The 17,689-nt window shown below is 39.7% G+C and overlaps 1 protein-coding gene across 5 annotated transcripts in view; it reads left to right on the plus strand.

The window, feature by feature from the left end:
* CYRIB (CYFIP related Rac1 interactor B) overlaps positions 1 to 17,453 on the plus strand; it is a 146,593-nt gene extending 129,140 nt beyond the window's left edge. For all 5 annotated transcript variants that reach the window (XM_025184920.3, XM_025184919.3, XM_006123559.5 and 2 more), the window contains 7 exons: positions 2,499 to 2,635; positions 6,830 to 6,907; positions 7,049 to 7,165; positions 10,368 to 10,447; positions 11,956 to 12,082; positions 13,024 to 13,094; positions 16,657 to 17,453. In XM_025184920.3, the coding sequence (XP_025040705.1) occupies positions 2,499 to 2,635; positions 6,830 to 6,907; positions 7,049 to 7,165; positions 10,368 to 10,447; positions 11,956 to 12,082; positions 13,024 to 13,094; positions 16,657 to 16,720 (674 nt within the window). In that variant the 3' untranslated portion in view covers positions 16,721 to 17,453. The remainder of the gene's footprint in view (positions 1 to 2,498; positions 2,636 to 6,829; positions 6,908 to 7,048; positions 7,166 to 10,367; positions 10,448 to 11,955; positions 12,083 to 13,023; positions 13,095 to 16,656) is intronic.
* The last annotated feature ends 236 nt before the right edge of the window (positions 17,454 to 17,689 follow it).

The raw sequence follows: 17,689 nt of genomic DNA on the forward strand, positions 1-17,689 counted from the left end.
AATTATTCCTAACATTCTGTTTGCTTTTTTAACTGCCGCTGGACACTGAGTGGATGTTTTCAGAGAACTATCCACAATGACTCCAAGATCTCTCTCTTGAGTAGTTGTAGCTAAATTAGTCCCCATCATATTGTATGTACTGTTGGGATTATTTTTTCCAGTGTGCATTACTTTATATTTATCAACATTAAATTTCATTTGCCATTTTGTTGCCCCATCTTTTAGTTTGGTGAGATCTTTTTTAAGCTCTTCACAGTCTGCTTTGGTCTTAACTATCTTGACCAGTTTGGTTTCATCTGCAAATTTTGCCACCTCATTGTTTACCCTTTTCTCTAGATAATTTATAAATAAGTTATTCTTTTTAGCGACAAATCTGAGGAATTGTTCCAGATTCAGGTATCATTATGAGGTTTTAGAACATATTAATACATTAAACAGTAATAAATCACTAGGACCAGATGGTATTAACCCAAGAATTCTGAAGGAACTCAAATATTGCAGAACAACTAACTGTGGTAGGTAACTTATTTAAATCAGCTTCCGTACCAGAGTACTGGAGGATAGTTAAAGTGACACCTATTTTTTAAAAAGGCTCCTGAGACAGTCCTGGCAATTACAGGCTGGTGAGCCTAATTTCAGTACTACTCAGACTGGTTGAAATTATAAAAAGGAGAGGAATTATCATACACATAGATGAGCAAGATTTGTGGGGAAGAGTCAACATGGTTTTTGTAAAGGGAGATTATGCCTCACCAATCTATTAGAATTCTTTGAGGAGGTCAGCAAACACAGATAAGGTTGATCCTGTGGATATAATGCACTTGTATTTTATTACTGTCCTCCAGAAGGTGCTTGCCTTATCTTAAACATGCACTGTTGCCTACTCGTATCTCTATCTCTAGGCAAACCAGTTATACCACTAAAATGAAAGAAAATATTTCACGCTCACCATACTATGTTTCCTGCAGGAATATGTTTCCATAAACTTCCCTTGTATGTCAGCACAGAGTCATTGGAAACTTCTTGTGATCCCCACGAAAATGTAGCATCTTCTATACCTAAATGTTTCAAGTTTCTGAAGGTGGGAAAAAAAAATTAATAAAAAAGCTATAGCTTAACTTAGTTTTATAGGTCTTAAACAGGCAAATTGGGTGGGGCAGTATTTGTATTGGACCAGTTTTTGTAGGTGAGAGACACAAGATTCCAGAACATCCCTTGGAGCTACAGCATAGAAGTGTTAATTGTCCAGTATACTAAAGAGTCCTGTGTATGTTTAGTTGAAACTACATCATAGAACTTTCAGAACTATATGTGGTGTCTTGCCTATTGAACAGCCTACTACTACTTCCACAATTACTAGCAAAACAGTGCCAACTGCACAATCGCATTTCATGAATGAGGTAAACTCAGTTTTCTTAAGGAAATTTTCTCATACTCCTCTCCTTCCCCCCCCCCTTCTGAAAAAAATGGGTAGACCAATAACATTTGAAAGCCTACAGAAATGTGTCTAAAAAGTGTAAGAAAGGGTATGTCTACACTAGCTCCCTAGTTCAAACTAGGGAGGCTAATGTAGGCATTCGAAGTTGCAAATGAAGCCCGGGATTTAAATATCCCGGGCTTTATTTGCATCTTCCTGTCCGGGTGCCATTTTTAAATCCCCCTAGTCCGAACTAACTGCCCGCGGCTACACACAGCAGTCAAATGTTAACTCGAACTAAGTCCCACGTTTGACTGCCGTGTGTAGCTGCGGGCAGTTAGTTAGGACTAGGGGGATTTAAAAATGGCACCCGGATGAGAAGATGCAAATAAAGCCCGGGATATTTAAATCCCGGGCTTCATTTGCAACTTCGAATGCCTACATTAGCCTCCCTAGTTCGAACTAGGGGGCTAGTGTAGACATACCTAAACTGACCAATTATATGCTTAAGTTCTCACTTGTTACTGGTAAGGTTTAAACATTCTTCATTAAATATTCAACCAACAGGAGAGTTCTCCATTCTGGACTAGTGGATTGAAAGATACTTAGAATTGCAATTTTTAATTAAGTAGATAATTTCATGCCAATATATTATTTTAAATAAAATTTTAGTCTCCAAATTTTAAGACATCACTGCTTGGCTTCTTTAACTACTAGATCTATTTCCATTTTTTTATTATGGCATTTGGAGTTAGGGAAATTTTGTTTTCACTGTTAATTTCTGTTCCATAATGTTGCATAGCTTTTCATATGGTTATATTGACTATAAAGTAAGTTAAAAAAAATTAATATGTCTTGAAACAACTAGAAAAATTAATTTACTATACAATCCAGTGAGACATAGGCTTTATATCAATAGCAGTTCAGGGGTATTCTCCAGTTTAAATACACCATGAAAACTAAGTATAATTTATTTGATCTGAAAACTCACTTTAGATCATGGAAATAACATATGTTTTAGCATTTTAAGTAGTAGTAGGAGATACCATTTACCATGTTTTGATTTTGTTTCTTTGTTTAGAGGCAGGGCTACGAGGTCTGTTGGGAGCCCTGACAAGCACCCCATATTCACCAACTCAGCACCTGGAGCGAGAGCAGGCTCTTGCTAAGCAGTTTGCCGAAATTCTTCATTTCACACTCCGATTTGATGAGCTCAAGGTAAAATGCCATGTGGTTTGTAAATAGGCAGTTAAACTAAAAGGAACCCAGGACTGAGATTTGGAGAAACCTGGGATTCTTTCCAGACACTGCCACAGACTCTGTCACATCGGGCAAACTTCTTGATCCCTCTTGATTCTCTGTCTGTAAAAAGAATGATGATTGCTTCAGTCTTTCTGTGATACTTCCTGATTCTTAAAATCCTCAGATACCCTGTCTTGATCATGAAAAGATAATTCATTGAAAGTTAGCATTCATCAAGTATTCTGGAGAATTTGAGAATTGCTTTGTTCGTGCTGTAGAAGTTGCTTATAATTGTCAGATGGGCCACATCCTGGAATGTGGCCGAATTACACAGGTCTAATATTGGGGTCCAGGAGAGGGAAAAAATAGTTTAAAGCTCACTTTTTTCACTTTCCTGATATCTCCTAAAGTTGTATGAAAGCTAGGTCCCCTTATGCCTGCTTTAAGATAAGACTGCAATGGCCACCACAGTGCTGAAAATGCAGCCGAGGCTTAGTATAGCACATGACCTTTGTCCTCAGTGATGGTTTTTCATCTGACCATGCTCTCTTCCTGCAATGGCAGCAGCAATGAAAGAAGAGTGGACAGCGGCTGAAGAGCTCGATAAGTTGGCTTTCTAACACGGGAAGTTCTCCCATGCAGAGGTGAAGTCCTCTTGGGCTGATTACACTGGCTTTAGGTCTATATTAACTATCAGTGTGGCACAGATCTGTCCCAATGTTCCTGAAAATAATTATTACAAGTATGTGGAAGAAATAATTAATTAACATGAAAAGAGCAGAAGGCAGTTGACAAAAGCTAGAAAGCTTATGAGCTTGTCAGAGTTAGGGACTTTTGTACCGGTATTTTCTACAGGTATGTACAGTATTTTCTACAGGTATGTACAGTGTACAGGTGCTGTTTTGTTGTAAAGGGAGGTACATGCCAGTGTGGCTTACCCCTGCAGTAAGTCACCTTGGTATATTGCAGTACCACCAATGATAGTAGCTTCTACCACTAGAAGTGTCTCAACCAACTGCCTCTAATAAACACATTTGAAGGCTTGGTAATGAGTCTGAAAGACCTCTCCCACATTCCAGCACTTATACCATCCCCCCATCTAAGTGGAAACTGTTTACTTCCATTCTGCCTGACATGGGTTGCCATCAACACAAACAAATGGGACCCAGAAATCATCTGACAGGCTGTACCATTCCTTTCCTGTCTATACTATCCTCTCACTCCTCTTCTGGGATCCTTCTCTCAAACGTTGGCTGTGCCAAGACGTAGGTCATCTCCCCCAATTAGGGGCAATGGAGACTATTCCACCACAACGCAGGAGGAAGAGATTTTACTTCCACTCTTTAACAGAAAAGAAAAATGGAGGGTGGTGACCTATCATCATTCTCAACTGAATAAGTTCATGAGAAAGCAGTGGTTCAAGATGGTCACTCTAACAACAGGAATACCACGCTGGAGCAAGGGGACCGGTTTTCAGTCCTCATTCTGTAGGATGCTTATTTTCATGTTCTACATCCTGCCCACAGGCATTTTCTGATATTAACTTTGGGCACACACCACTATCAATGCAAGGCTTTACCTTTCAGTCTGTCAATAGTGCCTCATGTTTTCTCATGATCCTCGTAACAGTGATGATGTGGCTAAGAAAACAAGGAATAATATTTCCTTACATGAACAGCTGTCTCTTGAAGTCACACACTCAGTCAGATGTCATTTGCTTTACCCAAAAGACAATAGATTGTTACCAGAGCCTCAGTCTACAAATAAACAAAAAGAAATCAACAATAGAAGCAGCAAAATGGTTAGATTCACTAGTGCTTATCTTGACTCGGTGGCGATAAGGCATCACTTCCATGAGACAAGTATTTGACAGGATAAAAACATTTATATCCACAGTGCAGAACAGCCCATGGGTCACAGCTCACATCTGCCTGCAACTGTTGGGCCACATGGCAACATGCACATTTGTGGTCACACACATACTTGCACATGCATTGCCTGCAAGGATGGCTAGCTGCCATATACAGATCAAACAAACACAGGATAGATATAAACAGTGCCTCTCAAGGACTCTAGTCCGGTTGATCTAGCTGCACAACCTGTGCTTAAGCGACAAGGAGTCCTGTGGCACCTTATAGACTAACAGATGTATTGGAGCATAAGCTTTCGTGGGCAAAGATGCACTTGTGGGTCTTTGCCCATTAAAGCTTATGCTCCAATACATCTGTTGATCTATAAGGTGCCACAGGACTCCTTGTCGCTTTTGCAGATCCAGACTAACACAGCTACCCCTCTGATACTTGACAACCTGTGCTCAGAGATCCTGCTTACACAAGCTCTGCCATCACAGATTATCACAATGGATATTTCTCATTGGGTGGGGAGCAGAGATGCAGCATAGCACAGTTCAGGGTCCACAACCAAGACAAGGAAACATGTACATCTGAAGGATCTTCCTACCATCAACAATGCCTATCCCCAATTCCGATCATTTACAGTAAACCAATGCATGAGAGATTTAATGACTGACAACATCACTTGCATGTTTTACATAAACAAGCAAGGGAAAACCTGATCATGCTCATTATGTACCAAGGCCATGAGATCCTGGAATTTGTGCATCCAACTCACAATATCCATATCTTGGTTTCTTACCTACCTGGATACCAGAACGCTATGGCAGATGTTTTCTCTGTGACCACAAATGGGAATTACATGACGCAATACTGGAATGCATATTCTGAAAATGGAGCCACTCACAATCTATTCACAACTGCCTGTAACACCAAGTTTCCAAATTCTGCTTCAGGGCAGGTCTGAGAATGGGATCAATGGGGGACACATTCCTGACCAGGAACACAAACCTTTTCTTTGTGTTCCCACCAACACCATTACTACCCAAAGTAATACAGAAAATAAAGACTGACATGCTCAAAGCTACCGTTTGCCAAACGTTATGCAATCATGCAAGACCCTAAGGCGGATACTTGGCTGGACCGAGCTATATTATCGGCAATTATTCTACCAACTCCAAAGTCACTGCCATTCTAGAAGCTTTACAGTCACTTGGAGTGGAGCATCCACAGGGACATCTTTCAAAGAGGAGGTTATTCACCTTGTGCAATAACTGAGGATCTTCAAGATGTGTGTCCATCTGGGTGCTTTGCTACCCACCCTTCTACCCTCTACTTCAGAGTTTAAGCAGCCTGCAGTAGAGAAGGAACTGAGGAGTCCAAGTCAAATGCATGAGGAAGCACCAGTGGTGCATGAGGCAGGCAGTGCACGAGTGACTTGTAGTGGCATTGCTGCCAAATACTCCAAACAAAGATGCAAGGATGCACCCACAGGGTTGCACATTTTGAAGAACCTCAGTTACTGCGCCAAGTGAGTAACCATCTCTTCTTAAACTTGTTTGATTATATGCCCCTTTTTTGTGTCTGTAGTAGTTCACAGCCTCCTCCCCAGGCACTTGGCCAGCAGCTATTGCTTTCTGTGTGGCCAAGTGACAATACCATATCACCCTTACTTCAGTGCTGCTGGCTGTGCTGCTTTCAGGGCTGAGCATCTAGCTGCTCAGCAGCTGTATCTCTCTGGCCACTTAGCTCTGAAAGTGCACAGTAAGTCTCTCCCCTCCCCCCCCCAAAAAAAAAACACAACAACTTCTCTCACTTCCTCCCCAATACATCTACCCCACGCTGTGGGGAGAGGCCTCCCAGATGGAGAACTTTTCTTCTAAAGACATCCAGGACTTGCTAGGTGCTCTACACTTCCGATAACTTCAGTAACAGTTGATAGTGCTCTATCCCTCTTAAGCCTTGTCTATACTTACTTGGGAGGTCGAATTAAAATATGCAACTCCAGCTGTGTTAAATTGTGTACCTGGAGTCCGTGTACTTTAGTTCAATCTTCAGCACCATCTCCACAGAGGGAGGTCAACAGGAGCAAATGCTCCCATCAGCTTCCCTTATTTCTTGTAAATTGAGGAATACCAGCATTGAAATAGTGGGTCTTTATTAGACCTGCTAAATCGAACTCCAGAAGATCAACTGCTGGAGTGTCAGTCTTCCCGGTAGTGAAGACATGGCCTTAGTATTGTATCTCCATAAAGCTTGTCTCCTGGATTGTAACTGAGCAGATGTCACTAAATTATATTCATTTTCTCTCTTGTAGATGACAAATCCTGCTATACAGAATGACTTCAGCTATTACAGAAGAACTTTGAGCCGCATGAGGATTAATAATGTTCCGGTAGGTAACCACTGGAAGTGAAAAAAACAGTTGAATGCTAAATTCTTTTTCTTTTTATACTATTTATCCAGAGTGGTTGTTATTGTTGGGGGTTTTTTTGGTACAAAACAACTGCATATAATTTTGTGTGTCTGTTTATAGGCTGAGGGTGAAAATGAAGTAAATAATGAATTGGCAAACAGAATGTCTTTATTTTATGCTGAAGCAACACCAATGTTGAAAACCTTAAGTGATGCCACGACAAAATTTGTTTCAGAGGTAAGCATATATAGTAGAGGATTTTCTCTAACTTGATATTGCATGTAAAATGCAGCTATGCTCTGAAAGATGACTGTAGAGAAGTCATCTTGGTAAGTCTGTCCTGGTAACTTTCAGGTGAAATTTGCTTAAGTCTTAGGGATTGTCTACATGGCACAGTTAAGTGCACCAGAAGGATAGAGGGGAATTATTTGTAGATCACTTTAACATTGTGTTCTAACTGCAAAGGACTTCATTCAAAAGCAGAATCTGTATATCAGATCTCTCCTTTTACACAATCAGAAGAAATGTAGCTAGTATCAGATGTGTTGTAGGCTATCCAATACCTGAGTCTGTGATGTTACTAGTAATACTTATTTTCCTTTAACCAGTAAAAACAAGCCTGGTGTGGTGGTATGCCTTGGGTTAAAATGTATGATGATCTGCATCTTTCTGGTCTTTTATCCGTACTTGAAAAAGGTTTCTAGAAACAAAATGAAATGATTTTGACTTGAGTATCTCTGCTTGAAATTGAGAAGCAAATGAAAAGGAAGTGAAGTTGTGCTTTTTTTTGCTTTTTCTTTTTTAAAGCATTCAGGAGAGCTTTCTTCTGGTACACATAGAAGTTAAAATGTAATTTATAACAATACACTCATAAATTTGATTAGATACGCAAGTATATTAGAATAAATCTTGAACTTGTTAGGAGATGGGATCAAAGTATCCTATTTCCCATTTGTCATTGAACTACCTATTGACATATCTGACGTTATAGTCGCAACACAACTATTACTGACTTAGCTCGCTAATTACCAGTTTCCCATGTATCAATGGGAAAATCACACAATTTTTACGCTTATGCAGTTTTTTAAATAAAATGTTATTTTGTTTTCAAATGAATATTAATGTATTCTTAATATTTTAACACATAATTATCTCCAGTTAATTAGAGAATCTTATTTTTAAGGTTACGTTTTTCTTCCTTCTTCATGCCATTGTTTAAGCTCCCTACGGAAATCAATACAGGAAAAAACCCCAAAAAAACCCCACCCTCCTCCAAAAGCAATGAGAAATTCTTTGTAAAAATGGAAAATATAGTAAAGCCTGGTGTTTCTAATAGTGGAGAAAGTACAAAAACGACGGTTCTTCCTCGAGTGGTATCTCTATGGATGCTCCATTCAGGTCTCGGTGCGTCCTCATGCTGCTGATCAGAGATTTTTGCCTGTAAGTGTCTCCTGCATTATGCATGCAGAGTTGCCATCTTGTGCTGTTTTTGTCTGTTAGGTGCACGCGCAGCTTGAGGCTCCCTCAGTTCTTTTTCTACCATCCTGTGCTGAAGATGGTCGCAGCAGTGCTCTCCTTTCAGACAGAAAATAGTAAAATAGTCTAGCTGGTTTTAACAGTTGTTCATAGTTTTAGTCAGTTTATACTTAGTTTTACCCAGTTCTCTGTTTAAAAAAACCAAAATTGCTTCCCTGGGTTTTTCCTTTTGCCTTCCTACTCAGCTTTCCCCCCCTTCTCCAAGTTTTGAACTCTCACGTTCACTCAGCATGCCAGCCTCTCCTGGTTTTGAGAAATGGGAGTCATGTTGGGACTCAATACTGGTTTCTGATGGATACGCCTCTTGTATAAAATGCTTAGGCAAAAGCCACACAGCACAAACATGCCTCCATTGTCAGAACATGACTGTCAGAACATGACTGCCAGAACAAGGAAAGACCGCAAAATGAGGTTGAAGAAACTTCTCTGTGAGAAATCCTTCCAAGCACCAGGGGATAAGATCCCAAAGACACAGACACACTCACCACCCCCCGAGAGGGCTAGCTATATCACCCCACAGAGATGCTTCAGTGCTATGCGCTTTCCTGGCGTGACCGCAGTGAAACTCACAGCATGTGCCGAGGGCCGCAACTTAAGTGTGGTTGCATATACATGCAAAGGTATATGCAAATATATGCAAATAATTTCACACTGACTGGCATGAATACAAAGATTAAGCCTTAAGCTGCAGTGCTGGACCCAAACGTGGCCAGTGTGAGCCAGTCAGCACCTCTCAGGCTCTGCCTAGAAGGTTAAGCAGCCAGCAGTTCCCACAATGCCCAGGCACTCCCAGCACCTCCTCTCTGGTGGCTAAAAATGCCAACACCATGTACCCATCTATTCCAGCCACCCCGTTTGGTTGCGTCTTTCAGTGTTCATCCCGCCTGGGAGATGCCTTGCAATTGTGTAGCGTGTTCCCAGCAGAGGCCATGTTCAAAAGATCCCGCCCACAGACCATGTGTTGAGTAGCCCTGCTGTAGATGCTAGACGAACCCAAGCATTTTATTTAGAACCAAGGACTCCAGGAAATGGGAGCCCCATCTCTTTGTCCAGTCCCCACAAAGGAACAGCCGTCTGTGCTCAACAGGTTTCCAAGTGGATTGTGAGTTGCATATACATGTCCTACGGGGAAAAGAACCACTACAGACTGTTTAGAGAACACTCCACACGTGTAATAGCCACATCATCTGCTTTTCTACGTAATGTGCCCCTAGCAGACATTTGTAGAGCAGCGACATGATCTTCCTATCATGCTTTCACACAACATTACACTCCACAGAAAGGATCCATACCTACCACCACTCTAGCAGATGCAGTCTTTGCTTCTTCACATAAATGACTCCAGTGCCCACCACGATATGGCAGGTTCTGCTACTAAGTCATGTGAGTGGAGCACCCACAAGGACACCACTCAAGGAAGAAGTTGTTACTCACCTTGTGCAGTAATGATGGCTCTTTGAGATGTATGTCCCTGTGGGTGCTCCACTACTCTCCCTTCCTCCCCTCTACTTGGAGTCCTTTATCAGATTTCCGGTAGAAAAGGAACAGAGGAAGGCTTGTGCTGCATGCGCATCTAACTGACAAAAATAGCACGAGACGGCAACTGCGCATGCAGGGTGTGGGAGGCGCTGCTAGGCAAAAATCTCTGATCAGTGGTGCGAGGACGCACATCTGGAAGAACCATCGTTACTGCACTAAGTTACTTCTTTTAAAACAACTGATTGTAAATACTTTATTGTAAAACTAGATTTACCACTATTGCGTGTTTCCTTTCTTCTAAACTAGAGATTTTAAACTAGAGCACTACGTTTAAGGTAGTATTCACTGACCTGGAATTGTACGAGATTGTACAATATTACACTTTGGTTATATTGAATAGAATTACTCATTTCTTCTTTTACAGAATAAAAATTTACCCATAGAAAATACCACAGATTGTTTAAGCACCATGGCAAGTGTGTGCAGAGTCATGTTGGAAACCCCGTAAGTATGAGCCACATGACAAAATTCAATTCTTTATTTGTGGGCCTGTTGTGCACAATGACTACAGAAAGTGTAAGTATGCATAGCAGGCATAATCCATAATGCATAAAATGGGTAAAAAAGGAAAAACAGCAAAACGGGAGCCAAATAATTTCATGCTATATTCCATAACTTCTTTTCTCACCTTCTTATCGCTTATGTCTCATGCACTAGACACGTCATGATGTCTGTCTCTGAGAATATTGTTTCATATTTAAAAATAGAAAGCGTTTGAAAGTTAGAAGATCTCTCCATTCCTTTGTAAATGCCTTTGTCATGCATAATTCAAGAAAATAGAAAAATTAAGAACACTTGCCTAGAGCGTGATTTGAAAACTGTCTTGAGCAATGCACATAATGGTTCTTTCCTGTTTTGTTAATTATTCCATGAAAGAGTTCAGTGGGTGAATAGTGGCTTCAGCAAGTCCACTGCCTTGTTCTCTGTTTGAATCAGTAACTTGCAAGCGTGGGCTACTTGAGTCTACTGTAAATGTCAGAAACTATTGGCAGGTGGAAGAAAAGTCAAACACCGTTTGCTAAGTATTTTTTTTTTCAAACCAGTTAACAGATCTGAATAAGTTGCTTTTGGTAATTCATGAGTGGATTAACAATGTCAAAAGCAAAAGTACAAGGGTTGTTCTGAAGACCACTGTGCATGTTTCATTGGGGGGTACAAGTAATAGGGACTTCAAACATTGAACTTCAGGGGCACTTTGTGCCATAGACACAAGCAATTAAGCTTTGCACACAAAAAATAGGCATTCTTATTCCATTGGTACATCACAAATGAATTGTTTTTTTTCTCTTTTGGGCGTAATCTAAATGGTCAGTTTTTGCAAGAAGACAAGACAGCTAATACAAAATTCCTGAAGTTAGCTAGGGATGTAAAAGGTTAACCGGTTACCTGGTAAACATTAACCTTACCGACATACTTACCAGGTAAACAGTTAACCAGCTGGGTGGGCGAGTAGCCCCGCATGCGCTGTGGCCTAGCTGGCAAGACCTGGATGGCCAGAGCAGTCTTCCACCTGCGGCTTGGCATAACAGGACCCAAGCCAGAGCAGCGCCCCCTTGCATTATGGTGTGATGGGATGCCAGCCAGGAAACCTCCCTTCCCATGCACACAGATGACTTGGTTGGAGGAGCTCCCTGCATGGTGGCTGGCCAGACATCAGCTGCTTCATGGTTAACCATTAAACAATTGCAATTATATTGTTTAACTGGTTAACTTTTTTTCTTGCATAATTACATCCCTAAAGTTAGCAGCAAGATGTCAGTTTGGGTTTGAGAGAGATTTATTCTGCCAGTTCCCAGATAATGGACTTTTCTATTCAATGATCTGATTTCTGTGTTGAGGAAAATAGTTGCTCTTTTATCCCCTCTGCATGACCTTTTTTCCTAGTGTTAAAGACAAAGGCCTGTTCTGGTGTTTAATGTAATAATGGATAGTTTTGTGTTCTAAAATTCCAGTGAGTACAGAAGCAGGTTTACAAATGAGGAAACAGTATCGTTCTGTCTGAGGGTAATGGTGGGTGTCATCATACTCTATGACCATGTGCATCCAGTGGGCGCCTTTGCCAAAACTTCAAAAATTGATGTAAGTTATTTGTTGCTCATAGTCTTTGGATGTTTAAACTAAAGTTATTTATAGCCTTTTTTCTTTGTCATATGAATTTTCTGAGTCTAGATAAATCCATAATAAGCATATGTACATTCTGGGATTCTCCTAATTGGTTGGCATATACTACCAGCCCTAAAGTACTGATGACCTTCAATCTGCAAATAATCCAAAATGTGCATTCAAATGCACAAAAAGTCATCTTAAGAGTTAAAGTAGAAAGTGAGTTTCAGTGGAATCCAGATAACATCTAGAAATATTATTATACATTAGTTACACAGTGTCTATTTTCTAAATAACAAACTTTAGACTACATGGAAATGAAAGAGTAGTAGGTCCAATATATTCCCCACTGCCACACAATTTTCTGTGTCTCACTATCATCTAAACAAACTTTCAGTTTAGCCCCCTTTTGTTCTGTAATTGAAATGTGTTGCTGGATTTAGACTATTGAATTTATATCTTATTTGTTAAATGTCTAGTAGATGAATCAAAATAAATATTCTCATATGGTACTTGGCACAGGATCAGGGTTTTTATTCTGTACTTCTCTGAGCACACTAGCAAAACAAGTATTAATTTAAAAACAAACCAGAAAAAAAAACTGTAAAATCTTTTATATTGTCCCTACGGCCTTTCAGTTCCTTACAGCAGATTTTGATGTAGCTGTTTCACTGCCTGTAGATGCGTGGAATTCTCAATATAATTGCAACAAACCAAATAAATCTTTCTACATTAAGGAAAGATTTCAGGGTACTAGGTATTTGCTATCTTTCTGATAACCAGAAGCATAACATGTACATTTGTATTTTTCTCTACAGTCCTTTAAAGTAAGTGTTAGGCCTTGGGGAATTTTGTTTTTGCATGTTATTTTTTATGGCATTCATGTAATATAAAATATTACCTTGTTTTAATTTTAGATGAAAGGATGCATCAAAGTCCTTAAAGACCAGCCTCCTAACAGTGTAGAAGGCCTTCTTAATGCTCTCAGGTAATTATTTTTAACTTGAAACTATTTGAATGTGATTTTTTTTTTTAGAAGGTGATGAACAGACACATCTGGATGATGAAGTTTTCTATCTATATGATGATAAAAGATGAGGCTCTGTTTTGAAAGTTTCCTCACTAGTATGTCTTGATCCTGACAAGATATTGACCGTTTTTGTTGATGAAAACAATAATCAAGTCTTCAGACCCATTCATTCCTTGGTCCCTGGCTGAAACGTCCAGTGAACTTACCTGCTGTTAATCATGTTATTTGATAGTTGTTGAGTTCAAAATTTGCATTTATTAACATGGAGCTTTCATATGCCTTGTATTGCCCATTTCCATAGCCAGTTGACCACCTAACTGCGTAACTGTGCACATTAGGTGAGACACTAAGGGCATGTCTACACTTGCCCCCTCTTTCGAGAGAGGGCTGCAAATGCAGCTGAGCAAAATTGGAAATGAAGCATGAATCTGAATTTCCCAGCCAGAATTTGCATAATCGTGGACCGCTGCTATTTCAAAATACCTTATTTCGAAATAACAAACGCTGTATAGACGCAGTTATTTTGAAATAAACCACTTCTTTCGAAATCACTCTGGCTTACCTGTTTCAAAGGGGAGGTGCACATGATTAATCGCAATTACATTTTTTAATTGCTCCACAGCCCTAATAATTAGTTGCTTAGTGGGTAGATGGGAAAAGGAGGCAGAAGATTGTTAGAGAAGACACTTTAAGCAACTTCTCTAGTTCCTCAGATTTGAAGTTCAGTTTTGGATTGTGAGGAATGTCAGAAATGTTTATATTGTATGTTTTGAGATACCACATAACCTTGTCTTAAACAAATAGCTATTTGTATGTATGTGAGGGTAGATACAGGGCATGTAAAATTCAAACTTCAGCTAAATATTTAAATTAAGGTCAGCATATCACTTTGGCAAAGTACTGTGTAAACCTTAGTCCTCTTCTTGCACAGAACATACATTATGTGGATTGATATCAGGCTTCATTTGTTTTAACAGTTGCCCTAGGAAGAAAGTCTCGTTACATTTGTTCACAAGGATAGCAACAATAGCAAATCAGAGTAACCAGTTTCAAAATCTACTTAGCTAAGACTCAAAGGCAGACAAGTGGCTAATAATTTAGTATAACAAATTGTAATTACAGAAATAAATTTCAGCTATGATCTGTGAATATAATAAAATAGGCATCCAATATGAAGCAACTGGGGTGTTGTACATGAATGATACTCTGGTTGTATACAATGTTCTCCTGGTTTTTAAAGATAAAAATGGCCAGTGTTTTCATAGAACTGTGGAAAATACTCTGATGTTGACTGTATAGATAGATACCTGGGAAAATCTCAGTGCATAGTAAATTCTTCACGTATGTAGAAGTGCACAACATGCAGTAAGAATGAAAAATTGAGCCAAAAAATCTGCTGAATTCATTGTCATTAGAGGGTCCTAGCCAAATCTTGTATCACAAGTTTTGATGTGCCAAATATGGCCAGAAATGAGTAAGATGTGGCCAGCTCAATTTGTCCTCCAACTCATGCTGCGTTGGGGATTTCCTCTTGTCCCCAGTCATCAGATCTCCTGAAAACTCTTTTGTGCAACTGTCCTGTGTTGAGAACCGAGCTATCAACAGCAGCAAGGGCTTCATTTAGCAACCTTAAAGTGGGGAAGGTAGGCCCCTAAATGTTCATGCTGCTTGAATCATTGTTAAAATCTACTTTCAAAATTTGAGACCCTAAGAAGCAGCAGCTACTGCAGAGCAGGGAACCTTTTTTGGGTCAGGGGCCACTGACTCCCCAGCAAGTAGATTTTTGTGAGCTCCAGCCCCCCAGAGGGATACCGAGGTGGGAGGGAGGGCTAGAGTGCCAGCACAGTCTCCTCCTCAATTCTGGGGGTAGGAGCCCTGAGCCTCGAGGGCCAGATCCAGGCAAGCTGGGGTGGCCACAGGTTTCCTACCTCTGGTCTACTGTTTAGTGGCTTTTTCACCCCTGCCGCCTCTGCAAACCTTCTGATGCTCCACGGAGATGGGGCTTCTGAAGATGAGTCTTTCTAGCCCTAAGATAGGGGAAAAGCATCAGAGGTGTGCCCCCACTCACCAACATAGGACACATGGATATAATTGCAGTCCTTTCAGTCATAAAAAATAAAAAAGAACATGCTGTACAAAGCTCATAGGGGTAGCTGTGTTAGTCTGAATCTGCAAACACAACGAGGAGTCCCATGGCACCTTATAGATTAACAGATTTCTGAGGAAGTGTTTTTAACTCACAAAAGCTTTATGCCCTAATACATTTATTAGTCTCTAAGGCCACATCTATACTTACCAGCAGATTACCGGAGGTCAGTCTTCTGGCATTTGATTTAGCAGGTCTAGTAAAGACCCGCTAGATCAAATGCTGAAGACACCCCCATCAGCACCAGTACTACTCCTAGGCAGTGTCTAGACTGGCCAGTTTTTCCAGAAAATCAGCCACTTTTCCAGAAAAACTTGCCAGCTGTCTACGCTGGCCGCTTGAATTTCCGCAAAAGCACTGACTTCCTACTGTAAGAAATCAGTGCTTTTTGCGGAAATACTATGCTGCTCCCATTTGGGCAAAAGTCTTTTTCCAAAAAACTTTTGCGCAAAAGGGCCAGTGGAGACAGCTGAGATTTGTTTTCCACAAAAAAGCCCTGATCACAAAAATGGCGATCAGGGCTTTTTTTGCGCAAAAGCACGTCTAGATTGGCCACGGACGCTGTTCTGCAAAAAGTGCTTTTGCGGAAAAGCGTCCGTGCCATTCTAGACGGTCTTTTCCGAAAATGCTTTTAATGGAAAACTTTTCCGTTAAAAGCATTTCTGGAAAATCATGCCAGTCTAGACGTAGCCCTACTTGCAAGGAGTAAGGAAAGTTGATGAAAGTGTTTCTCCCATTGACCTCCAGCTGTGGGGACAGCGCCAAAGTATGACTCAAGGTAAGTTGACTGCAGCTATGTAATTGACGTGGCTGGAGTTGCATATCTTAATTCAAATTTATCCCCTAATGTAGAACTGGGCTTATAGTGCCATAGGACTCCTCATTGTTTACATTGTACCAAGGAGCTACTGATACTGTCCATATAAATAGAAAAAAACATTATCTGTTGAACATAAAATTAAAAGGAAAAGAAAGGAGAGCTGGGTTCAAGAAAACAAAAGGGTTTCAGAGCAGGAAATACAGGTTTTTTTCTTCAGTGACATAGGCACAATCTCTCCAACTCAAAAGAGATCTGAGGTTTTTTCTCCCTCAAATCCGTGTAGGGGTCCCTTTCAAAAATCTCCTTTAGTAACAGAAAAGTTGGATATAATCATGAGTAGAATATAATTTTCTGAAAGAAATAATGTTCCTTCCCATGAGAATTACTGAATTTTGTTAGTTAAGAAGTACACAAATAGATGTTCCAATCTTTGGTGAGTATTAACTGTAACTAAACAATACATTTGATATTGTTCCTTCAGTTACTGGCTTTGTCTGTTGTAGAAGATCAGAATTCTAAGTGTGCTTTTTATACTTTTTCTTTTTCCTTTTTAGGTACACAACAAAGCATTTGAATGATGAGACTACCTCCAAGCAAATTAAATCTATGTTGCAATAACAGTTACCTGAAATTAGCACCTGCTGTATACAGAAGACAGTATTCTGCAATGACTGAGATGCACAGATTTTTTTTTTAGTGATTGCAACTACTATCTCATTCATTCTTGCTTTTTATTTTCTTCTCTCTTCCTCTTATCCCTTTTTAATCACTTTCTTGTTCTTAAGTAAGCTCAGACTTCTTTTCTGTGCCAAATCAATGAAATGATCAATTCTGGAAGGTATTTATACTTTTCAGAATAGCCATCCTTAAATGGCAGCTAATTATGCGTTGCGTTTGGATTTCTCTGTTCTGGGGAAAGTTCTGTGACTTGAACTAAATATTTTTAAACTTGTGGTTTTTTTTCTTTTTTTGAAAAACTAATATTTAATATTGCTTCTTCTGCATGGCAAAACTGCCTATTTCTGCTATTTAAAAAACCCTCAATTACTTCATTTTCTATTGCAGCTTATTTTCATGTGCAACCATGAGGAAACATAAGAGCAGATTTGTTTAAATTAACTGTGTTTGTACAAAATGGTACCCGACACAAAAAGTTTTTTTAAATAAGTAAAGACTGTTTTGTTTAAAAGTTATGTTTGCATTTTGACTCATTTTTGTAAGAATGTATGTTGTATGTTTAACCTTTAATAACTAACGTTGAAAAATGTGGTGTGTGCGTAGCAAACTTACGTATGCATGTTCATGTCAATGATTGGCTGTGGATAAAATAATAAAAATCAGCTTTCATTTTTCTAAGTGTGGTTTGTTTTACCAGTGTTTTGAGTGAGATGTCTCCTTGTTTTTTGGCTTTTTACCAGAAAAGTTATATATACTGAAAATTATGTTGCTCTTTCATTACCTACTTGATATGGAGCCATTACTTAGTAAAACCTAACATGTTCTGTTAGGATCTCTAATTACAGTATAAGCTATGATATAGTTTATTTCACAATCCAATTACAAACATACAAGCAATGCATGGGAAAA

The sequence above is a fragment of the Pelodiscus sinensis genome, chromosome 2, assembly GCF_052426305.1.
Source record: "Pelodiscus sinensis isolate ZL-2025 chromosome 2, ASM5242630v1, whole genome shotgun sequence".
Lineage (NCBI taxonomy): Eukaryota > Metazoa > Chordata > Testudines > Trionychidae > Pelodiscus > Pelodiscus sinensis.